The sequence below is a fragment of the Bufo gargarizans genome, chromosome 4 (genome assembly GCF_014858855.1).
Source record: "Bufo gargarizans isolate SCDJY-AF-19 chromosome 4, ASM1485885v1, whole genome shotgun sequence".
Taxonomy (NCBI): Eukaryota; Metazoa; Chordata; class Amphibia; order Anura; family Bufonidae; genus Bufo; species Bufo gargarizans.
This window is the reverse complement of record NC_058083.1, coordinates 471537030-471554425: the sequence shown is the minus strand read 5'-3', so window position 1 is coordinate 471554425 and position 17396 is coordinate 471537030. Positions and strand designations below refer to the sequence as shown.

The 17396-nt window shown below is 44.5% G+C and overlaps 1 protein-coding gene across 1 annotated transcript in view; it reads left to right on the top strand.

The window, feature by feature from the left end:
- Positions 1-1600: 1600 nt before the first annotated feature.
- Positions 1601-17396, top strand: part of LOC122936155 (pleckstrin-like) — a 57302-nt gene continuing 41506 nt past the window's right edge. The window contains exons 1-3 of the mRNA XM_044292212.1: positions 1601-1731; positions 14633-14785; positions 15950-16131. Coding sequence (XP_044148147.1) covers positions 1684-1731; positions 14633-14785; positions 15950-16131 — 383 coding nt within the window. The 5' untranslated portion in view covers positions 1601-1683. The remainder of the gene's footprint in view (positions 1732-14632; positions 14786-15949; positions 16132-17396) is intronic.

Genomic DNA, 17396 nt, shown 5'->3' with positions numbered 1-17396 from the left:
TGCAACACTGTCCCTAGTGCATGAGTGCCTGTCACATCTCTCCCTAAGCTCAGCTCACAGTGAGGCTTTTGTATAGGGCTGTGACATCACAGGGGATGGCTATCTGTTGATTGGCTAACTGCACGGCATTAAGGGTCATGTCTTGTTTCTGAGCTTCTTACTTTCACTTTGTCACATGTCCAGCAGTTATTTTAGAAAAAATTTGATTCATTACCTCCCGTTATGTCCTCCGGTATGTTCGGGGACTTGGTTATAGTAGGCGGAGACTTAGGGGACTTGGTTATAGTAGGCGGAGTCTGCCCTTGTTCTGCTGGTCGTCTCCTTCTCCTAGGCTGTAGCACTGGAGGTTTTTTCTCCCAGGCTGTGAGCTCTGCGATGTGATTGGCCAGCGCTACAGCCTAGGAGAAGGATACGCCCAGCAGAACAAGGGCAGACTCCGCCTACTATAATCAAGTCCCTGAACATACCGGAGGGCATAGCAGGAGAACTGAGCAGCGCCCAGGGATAATAATAAGTGCAGTGAGATCCCTGGGCTCTGCTGTATATGTCATGATACTTAGTTCACAATGTTTGGACCGATGAAAGGTCCTCTTTAAAATATTAAAAAGGGAAAAAACCCTAGTTTAAGATATGACCTAACAGTATGACTTTACCGTAGGTTTCTCTGGAGTTCTAGAAATTTTAGGAAATCCCTGAGGACACAAAACTATGTTTATCAGCTTGGTAGCCACAGGTAGGGGGCAAGAGAGCTTCATATGGCTTCCAAGCTACTGGATGGGGAAGACTGCCTTAAAGAGGACCTTTCACTTGTATAAGCTATGTGAACTGAGTATGCTGCCATATAGAGCGGCGCCAGGGGATCTCACTGCACTTACTAATATCCCCGGGCGCCGCCCCGTTCTCCCGTTATAGGCTCCGGTACCTTTGCTTCTTAAGTTATAGTAGGCGGGTCTTCCCTTGTCCTGTGGGCGTCTCCTTCTCCTAGGCTGCAGCGCTGGCCAATCGCAGCGCACAGCTCACAGCCTGGGAGAAAAAAACCTCCCAGGCTGTGAGCTGTGCGCTGCGATTGGCCAGCGCTGCAGCCTAGGAGAAGGAGACGCCCACAGGACAAGGGAAGACCCGCCTACTATAACTTAAGGAGCAAAGGTACCGGAGCCTATAACGGGAGAACGGAGCGGCGCCCGGGGATAATAGTAAGTGCAGTGAGATCCCCGGGCACCGCTCTATATGGCAGCATACTCAGTTCACATAGCTTATACAAGTGAAAGGTCCTCTTTAAATGCATGGTAAGTTGGTTTCTGCACAAATTCTCAGGAGAAGTTGGCATCAATGTATATATGTATAGACCAATATGTAGACCTCAATCATATAGCATGCATCACTATGACACCACCTTCCCAAATTTGCCCGTCACTCACGTATCTCACTGTGCCACAGTTTACTCTATCTTTAGGACAAAACTCGTCATTCTTCGCTTGTATAGTGACATTTTGGTTATAGTTAAAAAAAGCCATTGCTGTGACAGTGCTTCCCCTATGTAACTGTTAAAAGAGGAAACCATCAGCACAGAGTGTGATTGGCAGAGTTATGAAACTTGCACGGAAATAGATAGTCAGTGACCAACATTTGTTCTGTCACATCCTCTGAAACTGTCATTTCACTAATTCTCAGGAGGAGGAAAAGATGGAGAGAGAGCCACAGAAAATTCGAGAGGGTTACCTTGTAAAGAAGGTAAGTTACAATGTAAAAAGTCTCAAGATGTCTTAAGCACTAGTGATGTATGTTACTTACAGAGCTGTGTATTCTTACTCAGACCGGTCAGAGTCAGCCTGGTGGCAGACTAATCTTATATTGTGCATGCAGTGTTGTACACACATGGCTGTATCATACTCCATAAATGAGGAATCGTGGGATGCAATCCGGTCCCTCACATAAAACATTTAGCTCATGCACAGAGCCATAAGACAACCAATGATGTGAGAAAATATTTATTTTTGGTAGGGTCAAAATTCTGCTGGTCATATGTAAAGAATATATGGCTTTTGCCTTTAAATAGGTCATAGGTAAAGAATATATGGCTTTTTCCCTTTAAATGTTTTTCTATAGGCTGAAAGTGAAATTCAATACACAAAATTTGGTGAATGGGCGTGAATTCTTCAGTTCTGCATTTGGAGCCTGACGGCCTCACCTCTTCCTTGTACTGTCAAACGTTCAGATTTCTTGATGCAGTTTTGGAAGCCAAACCCAGGAGTGAACTCAAAAAAGAGTGGAAGTTGTATCTGCCCTGTATACTTTCTCTCCTTTTATGATCCACTCCTGATTTGGCTTCTGAAACTGCATCAAGAAACCTAAATGTGTGGTCGTACCCTTAATGTATGACTGTCTGTATGATAAGCTGTGAGGAGGTTGCGGCACTTTCCCCAAACAGCTGTGACCCCCGCCAATCTAATATTGATGACTTATCTGTATGATCACTACTACACTGGTGCTGACACAATGAGGAACTTTCACAATTGTCACAGAATTTGTTCACTTTTCCATTCTTAGAATTGGAATTTTGAAAGTGTTTAAAAACAAACAAAAAAAAAAATATTTCCCTGGTCTTATTTCCTTTAAAAACAGTTTAAATGTCTTCATGTAGCAGAATTATATTGTGTGTCTAATTCTTAATTCTTTAAATGTGTATTTATTGTTTATTTTTATGCAACAAGGGTAATAGAGAAATAAAGCAATTTATAAACACTTGACCATAGTCACCTAATAATTCAGGTTGACAAAAGACACATGTCCAACCTCTCTGAAATCTAGCTACATGCCCCTGGGAGATAGGAAATTTCAATATGATCCCCCACTTTAAAAATGAATACTCTCAATACCATTAGTCAGTAGATAAACTTGATGTTTTTATTGTCATTTTTTCCATTATTAATTCACTGTGTAATAGGACATTACAAAGTCTAAAGCGGATCTGTCAGGTTAATATGCTGTCCTATGGAAGGGCTTATAGCTACAAGTCCGTACTACTAGTAGCTATAACAGCACTAAAAACATTACTAAACAACACTAAAAACAGAAGCCTATAAATTATGGTCCCGGATTTGTAACTGTAATATGCTGCCCTTACATAGTGCATTAACATGTCTGAGATGGAGCACCAATCTAAGGCTGCTTTCACACTTGCGTTGTCGTTTTCCGGTATTGAGATCTGGCAGAGGATCTCAATACCGGAAAAAAAATGTTTATGTTTAGTCCTTGCATTCTGAATGGAAAGAGATCCATTTAGGATGCATCAGGATGTCAGTAGCGCTCCGTTTTTTCGACCGGACACAAAACCGCTGCAAGCTGCGGTTTTGTGTTTCGTCATAAAAACAGAAAAAAACTGATCCGTCCCTGAAAACAATGTAAGTCAATGGTGACAGATCCATTTTTTTTAGAATCCGTTTTTTCCCCGTTTTGATTTCATACAACTGCATCCTAACGGAATGGATGCATCCTGATGTGCAAAATCAAAACGGATCTGTTTAAGTCCGGGATTGAGATCCTCTGCCGGATCTTAATACCAGAATTAAAGTATGAAAGTAGCCTAATTTATAGTGTAATTGCCCACCTTTAAAACAAATCCAGCTCTTCCAGTGATTCCTATAACTGCACTTTGATTTGTAGAGAGACAACATTATATTTGGATCTCATTTTTATATCTTTCTTTTTATGCACCCTAGCTTTTGCAGCTACCGCTTGACATTGTGTGCTTCTTCGGTTATACTGAAGTCCTTCTCTTGCTTTATTATACACACTTGTATTTTACTTGATGTATACTAAATCATACTGTGAACTCTCATACTACTGGAAATCTGCTTCACTGGTTAGCAATAGACATTTAGTTTACAGTCGTCTGAGAAAACATGTGAAAAAATGCAATGTGAAATATTTTCCATAATAAAAATAATTTTCTGTGATTTGATGGACTTCTAAAAAGCACTAAAACCACTTTGCCCCAGGAAAGGTTTAAAAATATTTCAATAGTTCTGACATTTTGGGATGCGGCGATACCTAATATGTTTATTTTTTATTGTTTATATATTTTTATATGTAAAATGACTTAATTAATATGCCACATATTGACTAAATAATACTGCCATACTATGACTGAACAATACCTTTACACTGTAACTATAATGCCGTATACTGGCTGCATAATACTGTCATACAATGACTGAATAATGCTACTATACAGAAACCATATAAAGCTGCCATACTATATAATACCTCCATAGTGTTTATAATGCAATACTGTGAGCAAATAATACCGCCATATTATGACCGAATGAGGGAAAATTCCGGAACACTTGCCGGAATGCCAGATCCAGCGTTTTTCCCATTGACATGCATTAATGCCGAATCCGGCCCCGGCAAAACCGATCAGGCATTGCGGTTTGCGCATGCTCAGACTGCAATAAATGTGAAAAAAATGAATGCCGGATCCGTTTTTGCGGATGAAACAGGAGAGACGGATCCGGCATTTCAATGCATTTGTCATACGGATCAGAATCCTCTGCCGCAAGTGTGAAAGTACCCTAATACTGCCATACAGTGACTAAATAATACTGCTCTGCTGTGACTGAATAATATTTCAATGCATTGATTATATAATAGTGTCATACTAAGAGATCATGTGTCACAAATTGTAAACAAAAAATAAATAAAGACAAAATAAATAATTAACAAAAAAAAGGCCACCACACATTGCCCCCTCATCCAACACGCCTCCTATATCCAGATAACCGTTATGGAAAAGGGAAATAATTAAAAAAGGGATGTCGCACTTTGTGCTAGTAAAAAATGAAACAAAAAAAAAACAAGAAAAGCTATTTTTCCATTTTCAATATCTCCCTGTGTGTATAAAAAAACTAACTAGTTAAGAAAAGCTGACCAATCAGTTCCCTCTTTTAACTTCCTTTTTCTTGTTCTCTAATTTATTTTTGGAAAATGAACTGAACCCTTATAGGTTCATGATGATCCCTAATCTGATCAGAGACAGGTCAGCTGGATAAGAATAGAAACCTCTTATTCACATATGTATTACATTGCATACTGAATTAAAGGGCTGTTTGGTGTTAGTATGTAAACTTTGGAGATCAATGCTGTGCTGTTATAAATTTTTATATATGTCATACTGCTGGATATTAGACAATTCCAACTTGTTAAAAAGGTTCCTTGACAATAAAAAGATCACCAAATGTCTTCCTGCTGGGACCCCTATGATCGACTGTTGTGTTTAGTTTACATGCAGCGCCTCCACAGGGGAAATTAAGTATTACAAAGTTTCCTTTAAACTTAATGGATTGTGTGTGTACTTCAGGACAGGATAGGTCCTCCAAAGTGATACACATTTCTCAGAACCATTCTACACTAAGAGATGAGGATGCTGACCAGTGGACCCCCCTCTATGAATTTCCTAACAGGGTATATGACAATAGTTTTTCTAAGCTAGACAACCCATTTCATTATCACTAATGAGTCAAGTGTAGGGAACGTCATTAATAATCAACTGACTACTACAGATCCTGGGAACGTTAGTCACACACTAGTTCAGGGATCAGCAACCTCCGACACTCCAGCTGTTCTAAAACTATAAGGCCTCTTTCCCACGGGCGAGATTTCCGTGCGGGTGCAATGCGTGAGGTGAACGCATTGCACCCGCACCGAATCCGGACCCATTCATTTCTATGGGGCTGTGCATGTGAGCGGTGATTTTCACGCATCATTTGTGCGTTGCGTGAAAATCGCAGCATGCTCTACTTTGTGCGTTTTTCATAGAAGTGAATGGGGCTGCGTGAAAATCGTAAGCATCCGCAAGCAAGTGAGGATGCGATGCGATTTTCATGCACGGTTGCTAGGAAACGATCGGGATGGGGACCCGATCATTATTATTTTCCCTTATAACATGGTTATAAGGGAAAATAATAGCATTCTTAATACAGAATGCTTAGTAAAGTAGGGCTGGAGGGGTTAAAAAAATTAATTTAACTCACCTTAATCCACTTGTTCTCGCAGCCCGTCTTCTCTTCTGTCTTCATCTTTGCTGTGCAGTAGGAAAAGGACCTGTGGTGACGTCACTGTGCTCATCACATGGTCCGTCACATGATCCATCACAATGGTGCTGGATCGTGTGATGGACCATGTGATGAGCGCAGTGATGTCATCAAAGGCCTTTTACCCAGGTCCTGAAGAAAGAAGAGAAGCCGGGCTGCGCGAACAAGTGGATTAAGTTGAGTTAAAGGGAATCTGTCACCTGCTTTTACCATTTTAAGCTGTCACCATCGCTATGTTCACTAAAGTACCTTATTTCCAGCAGTCTTCTTTTTACTTTATTTAGTTTTGTCCTTTTGATATAAAAGCGCTTTTTATCATATGCTAATGAGGCTCCAAGGTGCCCAGAGGGGCTTTTTTTTCCTTCTCCGGTGCCCAGTGACGCCCCCCTGCAGTGCCCAAGAACGCCTCCTGATCCTCAAATAACCTCCCACAGCCCCGGCAAACGGTTCCACCCCCTCCCCACGTCATAGTCTACCTTCTAGAAATGCCCCGTCCTTCTTCCTGTCGGCGGCCAGAAAACTCGCGCAGGCGCAGTACCGCCTGCAGCCTGCGCCATCATCAAGCTCCTGTAGGGCAACAGCCTCAAAGGTCTCACTGGGCATGCGCTGAGCCCAGTGATGTAACCTGAGCGCTGTTGCCCTGAGGAGGTTGATGATCAACCAGGCCGCAGGCGGTACTGCGCCTGCGCGAGTTTTCTGGCCGCCGACAGGAAGAAGGACGGGGCATTTCTAGAAGGTAGACTATGATGTGGGGAGGGGGCGGAACTGTTTGCCGGGGCTGTGGGAGGTTATTTGAGAATCAGGAGGCGTTCTTGGGCACTGCAGGGGGGCGTCACTGGGCACCAGAGAAGGAAAAAAACGCCCCTCTGGGCACCTTGGAGCCTCATTAGCATATCATAAAAAGCGCTTTTATATCAAAAGGACAAAATGAAATAAAGTAAAAAGAAGACTGCTGGAAATAAGGTACTTTAGTGAACATAGCGATGGTGACAGCTTAAAATGGTAAAAGCAGGTGACAGATTCCCTTTAAAAAAAAATAATATATTTTTATTTTTTAACCCCTCCAGCCCTATTGTACTATGCATTCTGTATTCAGAATGCTATTATTTTCCCTTATAACCATGTTATAATGGAAAATAATACAATCTACACAACACCTAACCCAAACCCGAACTTCTGTGAAGAAGTTCGGGTTTGGGTACCAAACATGCCGATTTTTATCACGCGCATGCAAAACGCATTAAAATGTTTTGCACTCGCGCGGAAAAACTGTGCATTTTCCCGCGAAGCACGTGCGTTTTATCCGGCCAAAAAACATGACGCCCGTGTGAAAGAGGCCTAACTCCCAGAATTCTCCTTTCAGTCTATAGGAGTTACAAGAAAAGCCAAGCAAGTGTGCATGCTGGGAATTGTAGTTTCACAGCAGCTGGAGTGCCGAGGGTTGCTGATCCCTGTAGTAGTTACTCAACAAGTCATACTTTACTTGCGTTTGACAGGGAGATGCACAAAAGTTATTCAAGCAATGAGAAACTGCACAATTAAAAGCATGTAACATACACTTCATGTGCAGAATTGACCCACTGCTGGTTTGAAACCTCCTCAGAGGAGCTCTCACCTCTCCTGACATGTCTGTTTTAGTAACTACTTAGGTACATTTTTTTAAGTAATTCAATGCAATAACTTTTATCTTGCTCCACCGCTTGTTAGTATATGTTTTCTGAACATGTCCTGGGTTTGTGGTTGATGTGTGCTTAATATTGATATTGTGTGTGTGTGTTATATAAAATGCATTTGGGATATACATTTCCTGCTGTGGTGTCAGTTATGAACATTTACTTTCACTTTAAATGAATCTAATGGTTTGGCCGGATGGTGCAGCTAGCCGCATGCTGCAAAGCCACACTGACTCATGGCAGCCAAAAATCGCTCACCCATTGGCTGCTATGGGTAGGCGTTACTTGTCCACATGCTGCAAACCTGCCCTAGGCAGAGCTTGGGAGTTGCGCACCCCTCCCCCTAAAAAAAATATTTTTTAAAGTGACCTTACTTCCTAATAAAGAGATTAAAACACATTTGAAAAGAAATAGTCAAGGAGTGACTTACAGGTTAGGTCATGGATTTGAATTGTTCATCACTTCTTCTCCATTTAGTCCAGACCATCACAGGCAGACTTCTTTGTTCACCAAGAAGACACCAGCATTACTATATGGTACATGGTAGATGTGGGACTGTTACAGATTTTGCAAATCAGCGCCCGAATTTATACAGACCCCAGATCAGACCCCAAATTTGTACAGGCCACTGTCATCCTGCTGCTCCTCCTAATACTGTGCCCGCTGTGCTCCCCCATGCCCACAAACACTACTGTCAGAAATATTAGTGCCATACAGATAGCCCACCATTGTAATAGTGCGCCCAGACAGCCCTCAATTGTTATAGTGCTGCCAATAGTGATAATACTCCCCACATTAGTGCCAATGCGTAATATTAATGCCCCCTACAGCACCTCAGTATTAATAATATAACAATAGTGCCGAAGTATTTATAAAGCCCCTCCTGCAGTGCCCCCTGTAGTTCTTCTGCCCCCCTGCAGTTAAAACTCCCCTGTAGTGCCCCCTGTATTAAAGTGCCCCCTTGTAGTTCCAATATATTTTTATATCTATAATGCTCCCACTCCCCACCTAGTTCCAGTATAAAATGCTCCTCCACCCCCACCCCCATAGTGCCTGTATATATATGCCCCCGTAGTGCCAAGTATATATATAATGCTCTCCCTGTAATGCCAGTACATAATGATCCCCAGGGGTGGATTAGCCATAGACACTACAGGGAAATTTCCTGGTGGGCCGATGCCCCAGGGGGGCCACCCAAGGCCCGCTCACTACCACTGACCAAGTAAATAATCATGTACCCATGTACCCAGCCAGCGACCGCATATGTCCTCCTGAATTCCACTGCTGTGGCTTGCACCTCACCTCCTAAATCCCTGGTCCATAAACAACTGGAGGCGGAGGACAGATAGTAGCTATTGATGGCCACCACAGAGGGTCAGCTTTTGGGGCAGTATATGGTGCTACACTGTGTTATGCTGGGATGATATTTATGCAGGGTTCTGCTGGTATGACATTTTGCACTATGGTATTGTTGACCTGCCTATTTTTGTTGCCCTGCCTTCTGTTTATTTGGACCCACCCATGGGCGTAGGAAGCGAGGGGGACGGGGGGGACGGATACCCCCAGGAAATAATGCGGGGGGACAGGTTTGGTCAAATCCCCCCCAGCAGCAGTGTGTGGCGGCGGCGGGCCAGGCACTGAGATGAGCGCTTCCATTGTGGAAGCGAAGAGCTCATCTCCATAGTGATCTGTTTATATTGCCGTCCTCAGGACAGTGATACAAACAGAAGGCTGTGGAGGAGCAGGGCAGGGAGGTGTGTCCCTTTCCTGTTCCTCTGATAGGCTGCCGACACTACTATGGCGGCAGCCTATCAGAGGCCGTCTGAGCCGTACAGTGCTGGAGTCAGGACACAGGCCGGAAGAGGCCTGCATCGCATCGCTCCAAAGAGGTAAGTATAGGTGTTAATATATTTTTTTAACTATATACAATACTTCGTTTTTTACTGGCACATAATGGGGGGGTCTGGTATTACTGGCACATGATTAGGGCGGCCCTGGTATGTCTGGCACATGATTGGGGGGGGGCCCTGGTATTACTGGCACATGATTGGGGGGGCTGTTATTACTGGCACATGATTGGGGGGGGCTGTTATTACTGGCACATGATGGGGGGGCCTGTTATTACTGGCACATGATTGGAGGGGGCCTGTTATTACTGGCACATGATTGGAGGGGGCCTGTTATTACTGGCACATGATTGGGGGGCTGTTATTACTGGCACATGATTGGGGGGCTGTTATTACTGGCTGATGAGAGGCGCTGGGGGGGCTAATGAGAGGCACTGGGGGGGCTGATGAGAGGCACTGGGGGGATGATGAGAGGCACTGGGGGGATGATGAGAGGCACTGGGGGCTGATGAGAGGCACTGGGGGCTGCTGGAGAGGCACTGGGGGCTTCTATGAGGCATGGGGCTCTTATTTGAGGTCTGATTGGGGGTCATTCATATTGGGGTCTGAGCTGAGGTGTGATCTGAGGTCTTATTAACATTGGGGGTCTGATTGGTGGTCTGACCTGAGGTGTAATGAAAAATATTTTTTTCTTATTGTGCCCACTTCCAGCCAGCACCACTGAGTCTTCAGAACTGTAAGGAAGGGGGGGGGGGGGGGGGTGCCCCCCTTGGTGCCCCCAGTAGATGATGACCCCCTTCTTTAGTGCCAGCTTTATAGAATGCTTCCCCCATTGGTGCCCCCAGTAGATGATGACCTCCTCATTAGTGCTAGTTATATAAAATGCTCCCCCTTGGTGCCCCAGTAGATGATCCCCCCCTTTTTGGTGCCATTTATATATAATGCTTGCCCGCCTTGGTACCTCCAGTAGACGATGACCACCTCTTTAGTGTCAGATATACATAATGCCCCCCTTCTTTGCACCCCCAGTACATAATGACCTCCTTTTTTAGCGCCAGTTATATATAATGCTTCCCCATTGGTGCTCCCAGTAGATAATGACCCCCTTTTAAGTGCCAGTTATATATAATGCCTCCCTTGGTGCACCTAGTAGGTAATGACCCCCCTTTTTGGTGCCAGTTATATATAATGGTCCCTACCTTGGTTCCTCCAGTAGATAATGACCCCCTTTTTAGTACCAGTTATATATAATGCTCCTCCTCCTTGTGCCCTACTCTGTAGTGCCTTGTGTATATAATGCTTCCCCCTCTTCTCCTTGCTGCTCCCAGTAGTGGTGACCTAATGTAAAAAACACACACACTTACCTCAGTCCTGTTCCCCCACCGCCATCTGCATCCGGCACAGGAGTGGTGATGTCCTCTGGACTGACTGTGCCGGCTTTCGCGCAATGGCGTGATCACCCGAGACCCAGTGTAAGAAGTCACAGTGACCTCTTGTGCCTATCTACTGCACCATAAGCTTCAGGCCTAGCAGTCTGCAGCCTATAAGGCTGAGCGACCGCAAAAGCATTATGGGTAGGGAAGTGGCACCCTAGGAGGGGGCCTACCCATCGTCCCAGCTCTGGTTGCAGCCCACCAGAGATTATCCAACATTAATACAGACCTCCCAGATTGGCCGCCCCACGGTGGTGATCATACTAAGGCTACTTTCACACTGGTGTTTTGAATTCCGTTTGTGAGATACGTTTCAGGGATCTCACAAACGGTTCAAAACGGATCAGTTCAGCCCCAATGCATTCTGAATGGATAAGGATCCGTTCAGAATGCATCAGTTTGGCTCCGTTCTGCCTCCATTCCGCTCTGGATGTGGACACCAAAACGCTGCTTGCAGCGTTTTGGTGTCTGCCTGGCGATGCGGAGCCAAACGGATCCATACTGACTTACAATGTAAGTCAATGGGGACGGATCAGTTTTCCCTGACACAATATGGTGCAATTAAAAACGGATCCGTCCCCCATTTACTTTCAATGCAAGTCAGGACGGATCCGTTTTGACTTAGACTTTGCATTATTCTTTTAAAAAAAACGGATCCGTTCTGAACGGACACAAGCGTTTGCATTATAGGTGCGGATCTGTCTGTGCAGATACCAGACGGATCCGCACCTAACGCAGGTGTGAAAGTAGCCTTACCTGGTCCCCACTGCTGGGTTTAGTCTCTGTCGCTCCCAGGCCTGCTCTTCCTCTCCCTGCAGGATTGAAAGCATCTGTCAATAGGGAGAAATGTGACCGCTGTGGCCAATCACAGGCCACAGCAGTGACCTGCTCCCCTTGTGTCACATGAACAGTTGTCAGGACACAAAGGTGAGCACGTTACCGCTGTAGTCAATCACGTGTCACCTAGTTGATGGATGTTCTATTCATTGCTGCAAGGAGAATAAGGCTGGGTTCACACCCGAGCATTTTACAGCGCGTTCCTACGCGCTGTAAAACGCTCAACAGGCAAGAACCAATGATTCCCTATGGGAATGGTTCTCACCTGAGCGTTTTACAGCGCGTACGATCGCGCTGTAAAGCGCCCGACGCCCCAAGAAGTACAGGATCTTTTTGGGGGCGTCTTGTCGCACGTTCCCGTACATAGACTTACGGGAACACGCGACAATGGGTGTTCGCTTGTTCCGGAGCCACGATTGTAAAAGCGCATACAGAGCGCTCCATCCCGTACGCTCAGGTGTGAACGCAGCGTAAGAGTTGGTCTAGGAACGACAGAGATCAAAGCCAGCGTCAGGGAAAAGGCAAGAATGATCACCACCGCGTATTGGCCACACTGGGAGGTCTGTATTAGTCTTGACTAACCGTTTAATGCAGAGCAGTTTGAATGTAGGAACTGTAAATGTAGTTTCAAGATAAAATTGAAAAGTCATGCTACTAAAAGTTTCCATTTGGCCACATGTCTTTAACAGGTGAAAACCATGCTGCCCAAAAACCTCACAGCCACAAAACTACAGCTTTTATTTTGTGACACCTACATTTTTCAAATCATAGCCACACGTAGCATCGTGGGAAAAAATATACTGTATAAGAAGCCGTTTGTTCAATTAAATGTACTTGTTGGAAACAGAAAATAAAAGACAAAAATGCACACAGAAGCATGCAGAGATTTTCTTCTTTTGGAAACCATATGAATAAAAACCGGTTGTGGCATGGTCTACCAGATGTGATATCATGGAGATATTCTCTCCTAGAAGACGCAGTATGGAGCCCCAGGGACTCCAGTCCTAGGTTATCTCTTCTTATGTCTCAGCACTGCTCCTATCAGACAAACTATCAACGGTTTTGATTTTCAGTACCACTTCTTTGTTGATGACACCCATCTATATACCTCATCCCAAGACATCACCACTGCCCTTCTACAAAACACCAGTGATTTTATGATGTCTCTAACATCATGTCCTCTCTTTGTGTAACTGATTCTTTAAAAAAAGGAACTACTTGTGTGTTCTCCATCTACTAACCTACCTAAACCTGATATCTCCATTTCAGTGTGTGGCACTACCATGACTTCTAGGCAGTGTTACCACTGTCTTGGGGTTATGCTTGACACAATCTTTCCCTCACCCCCTATGTTCATCTCACCCACTCATCTGCCTTTTCTTACTGTGGAAACAACAACAACACCCCCCCCCCCCCCCCATTGTTGCCCTGATCCATTCCCATCTTGATTATTGTAACTTACTAATTGGTCTATACCTCACTAGACTCTCTCTCTCTCTCTCTCTCTCTCTCTCTCTGTGTCCTTAAAGGGGTTGTCCAGGTTCAGAGCTGAACCTGGACATCCCTCCATTTTCACCCCGGCAGCCCCCCTGACATGAGCATCGGAGCAGTTCATGCTCCGATGCTCTCCTTTGCCCTGCGCTAAATCGCGCAGGGCAAAGGCATTTTTCTGAGTTCCGGTGACGTACCGGGGCTCTCTATGGGGCTGACAGGAACCCCGGTGACGTCACCGGCACTGATGGGTGGGATTTGGCTCTGCCCTAGCCAGTAAAACGGCTAGGGCAGAGCTAAAGCCCGCCCCTCAGAGCCGGTGACGTCACCGAACACACTGCTGGGCGGAAGTTACCGCCCGGCAGTGTGTTATTGTAAACACAAGAGCCTGTGCCCTGCGCGATCTAGCGCAGGGCACGGGAGCGCATCGGAGCATGAGATGCTCCGATGCCAGGCTCAGGAGGGCTGCCGGGGTGAAAATAAGGGTATGTCCGGGTTCAGCTCTGAACCCGGACAACCCCTTTAATGCAGCAGCCAGGCTTATCTATCTGTTCAACTGCTATGCCAATGCCTCTGCCCTCTGCCAGTCATTGCACTGGTTGCCAATACAGCTCAGTCAGGATTCAATTTAAACTCTTCACTTTCACCCACAAAGTTCTTTACAGTGTTTCACTTCTTCATCTCCTCCCTCATCTCCGTGTACTACCCTACCCCTTCCCCTTATTCTGTCAATGATTTACGACTAACATCCTCCATAATCCTTTCATTTCCATCTGCAAGACTTCTCTCAAGCTGTACCAGTTCTCTGGACAATTAGGTTAGCGCCCAACAACCAAAGTTTCAGGCATTCTCTAAAAACATGTTTTAGGGTGGCCAATCACATTTCCTAATCTACCCCTTTTACATTTACCCTGATCCTTTCCTCCAGCAGTATCTATCACACCCCAAACACTACATATACTGGTGGGTGACTGGCTCATGTAGTTCTATATCTACTCCTCTATTTAGTTGAGATGACTAGACCAATGTACAAAGCAAGCACTGATACCTCTTGTGTCACCCCTAGCTCCACCTAAATTGTAAGCTCTTGCACAGAGCACAGTTATATTGCTTGAATTGTTGATAAGTTTGTTACATTGTAATATCTGATTTTGTTTTACATGCATCCTCTGATTGTACAGTGCTGTGGATACATATAGATAGACACATCTCTGCTTCTACTTAGTTGAGTCTTGATCTATTCCCACCTCATATTTCAGGGCATGTTTAATAAATGGAGGCCAATGTGGGTAACATTGCTGGAGGATGGAATAGAATTCTACAAGAAGAAAAGTGACAGCAGCCCAAAGGGGATGGTACCACTAAAAGGAGCGGTTATTACAAATCACTGTCAGGAGTACAGTAAAAGAATGGTGAGTGCTGTGATATAATATTTCACATAATTACATTTCTGAACTGTAATGGCATATGAGAAACAAAAAAAGACTTGTTGCTTGCCCCCACATGCATGTGAAAGTTCTCCTGCCCAAGTATAAGTAAACCAACCAACATGTTCATGTTGAAAGCACTGTGGCCTCTTCATTCTAATAATTTTTGGGGATGCCAATGGTCATGCCCTTATGGAACTACAAATTATAGCATATTCTAGAGCCATGGGCAGAAGATCGTATGGAGGCATACAGAAACCCCATAGGTGCTCTATGTACTGCTGCATGGAACACCGTATTATGCCATATTATGGAGTTTTTCTCCTTTAGACAGAATGTGGATTAATAGAGAAAAATACCCTATTTGCCTCTGTATGAAATTGTGGCATATAATAGGACCCCCAAATAAGTACCATCTTGTGGCTCCATACAGCTCATATGTACATGACTCCCAACACTATTATATGAGACCCAGTTATCTCAGAAAAGACAAAATCATATATTTTTTATTAATAAAGATATTTATAATTCCACAACATAGATTACATCAGTTTGTTTGGAGCATTCACACTTAAAGTACCAGTGAGCTTTCTCTGTGCATTCACTGCACAGAGAAAGTAGATGAGAATCTGATTCCTAACTGGATCACAGTCACTCAGAAGCAGCACCATACTAGAGGAGATTACAGAGAAGTACTGGCCTGTTTGGTTGTGAATGAAGTTCTTGTGCTGAGCTATAACCTTCCTATGTAGCTGTGCAGTCTCTTTTGGTCAGTGCCTGTCTCCTCAGCTCCTGCTAACTCCTCCCCCTCCCCTCTCCATAGAATTGCAGTGACATGTGTAATATCATCCTCCTGCAGAGCTAGTCCATCCTTGACAGGGAAAAAGGCATCTTTCAAAGTGAAAACTAATTAGCAGGAGTTGGGAGAGGGGAGCTGGTAAACAGCTGATAAGAGGAAAAATTGATGTTTTGCACTGATAAAATATATTACAAAGATTTTTGTGGTCACTTGTACTAGTGATTTATGCAAAGTTGTGTGAAAAGTTGGTGACCATTTAACTATAAAGTCAAGACCTGTTGTATTAATTCATAACAACATTTTAGTGTTGTGGATTAGTGTCATAAAACCAATTCTGTTTCTTGCCTTAGTTTGTGTTTAAGCTGACCACTGCTAAACAGCAGGATCACTATTTCCAAGCATCTCACCATGAAGAACGTGACGCTTGGGTTAAGGACCTAAAAAGAGCATCAAAATGCATTGCAGATGGTCAAAAGTTTGCAAGAAAATCCACCAGAAAATCTATTAGATTACCAGACACAATTAATTTAGGGTAAGGGCACAATACAATTGTACATTTTACTTTTGCACTGTCTGATTGTACTATATACAAAGAAAAGAGAATTCTTCTGTGTTATACTGTATACCCAACAGTAGATTGAGTGTGACAACAGGATGTGCCAATAATGAGAACAATAAAGGAGTTGTCGAGTTAAAAAAACATTTCCATATATCTTGTTCAGGATCCTCATCTCCTGGCCAGAGTGGGGACAGACAACCGCGATGTGTTTTGCCGTCCACAAATTGCAGATCCGCAAAACACGGATGCCGCCCGTGTGTGTTCCGCAATTTGCGGAACAGAACGGGTGGCCCATTATAGAAATGCCTATTCTTGTCCACAAAACAGACAAGAATCGGACATGTTCTATATTTTTTGCGGGGCCACAAAATGGAGCAACGGATATGGTTATGTGAATGCAACCTATTGGAAAGATTTTCACCTGTTCTGGTTTTGGTTCGCAATCACTGATGGAAATAACTGACCAAACACTGACTGTGTCAAAGCGGTCTAAGGCCTCATGCACACGGACGTTTTTTTTTTGCGGTCCACAAAAACGGGTTCTGTAGTTCCGTGATCCGTTTCCGTTTTTTCTTCCGTGGGTCTTCCTTGATTTTTGGAGGATCCACGGACATGAAGGAAAAAGTCGTTTTGGTGTCCGCCTGGCCGTGCAGAGCCAAACGGATCCGTCCTAAATAACAATGCAAGTCAATGGGGACGGATCCGTTTGACGTTGACACAATATGGTGCAATTGCAAACGGATCCGTCCCCCATTGACTTTCAATGTAAAGTCAGGAGTCCCTATTATACCATCGGATCAGAGTTTTCTCCAATCCGATGGTATATTTTAACGTGAAGCTTCCCCATCACCATGGGAACGCCTCTATGTTAGAATATACCATCGGATTTGAGTTAGATTGTGAAAACTCAGATCCGACAGTATATTCTAACACAGAGGCGTTCCCACCAATTTCATTGGTGGCCAGTGTGCGCCTCCCCCCCCGGCCCCCCCTCCCTCCCTCTATTGTATTAATTTCATTGGTGGCCAGTGTGCGGCCTCCCCCCGGCTCCCCCCCAATCATTAGTGGCAGCGGAGAGTTCCGATCGGAGTCCCAGTTTAACCACTGGGGCTCCGATCGGTAACCATGGCAACCAGGACGCTACTGCAGTCCTGGTTGCTATGGTTACTTAGCAATATTAGAAGCATCATACTTACCTGCTGCGCTGTCTGTGACCGGCCGGGCTCTCCTCCTACTGG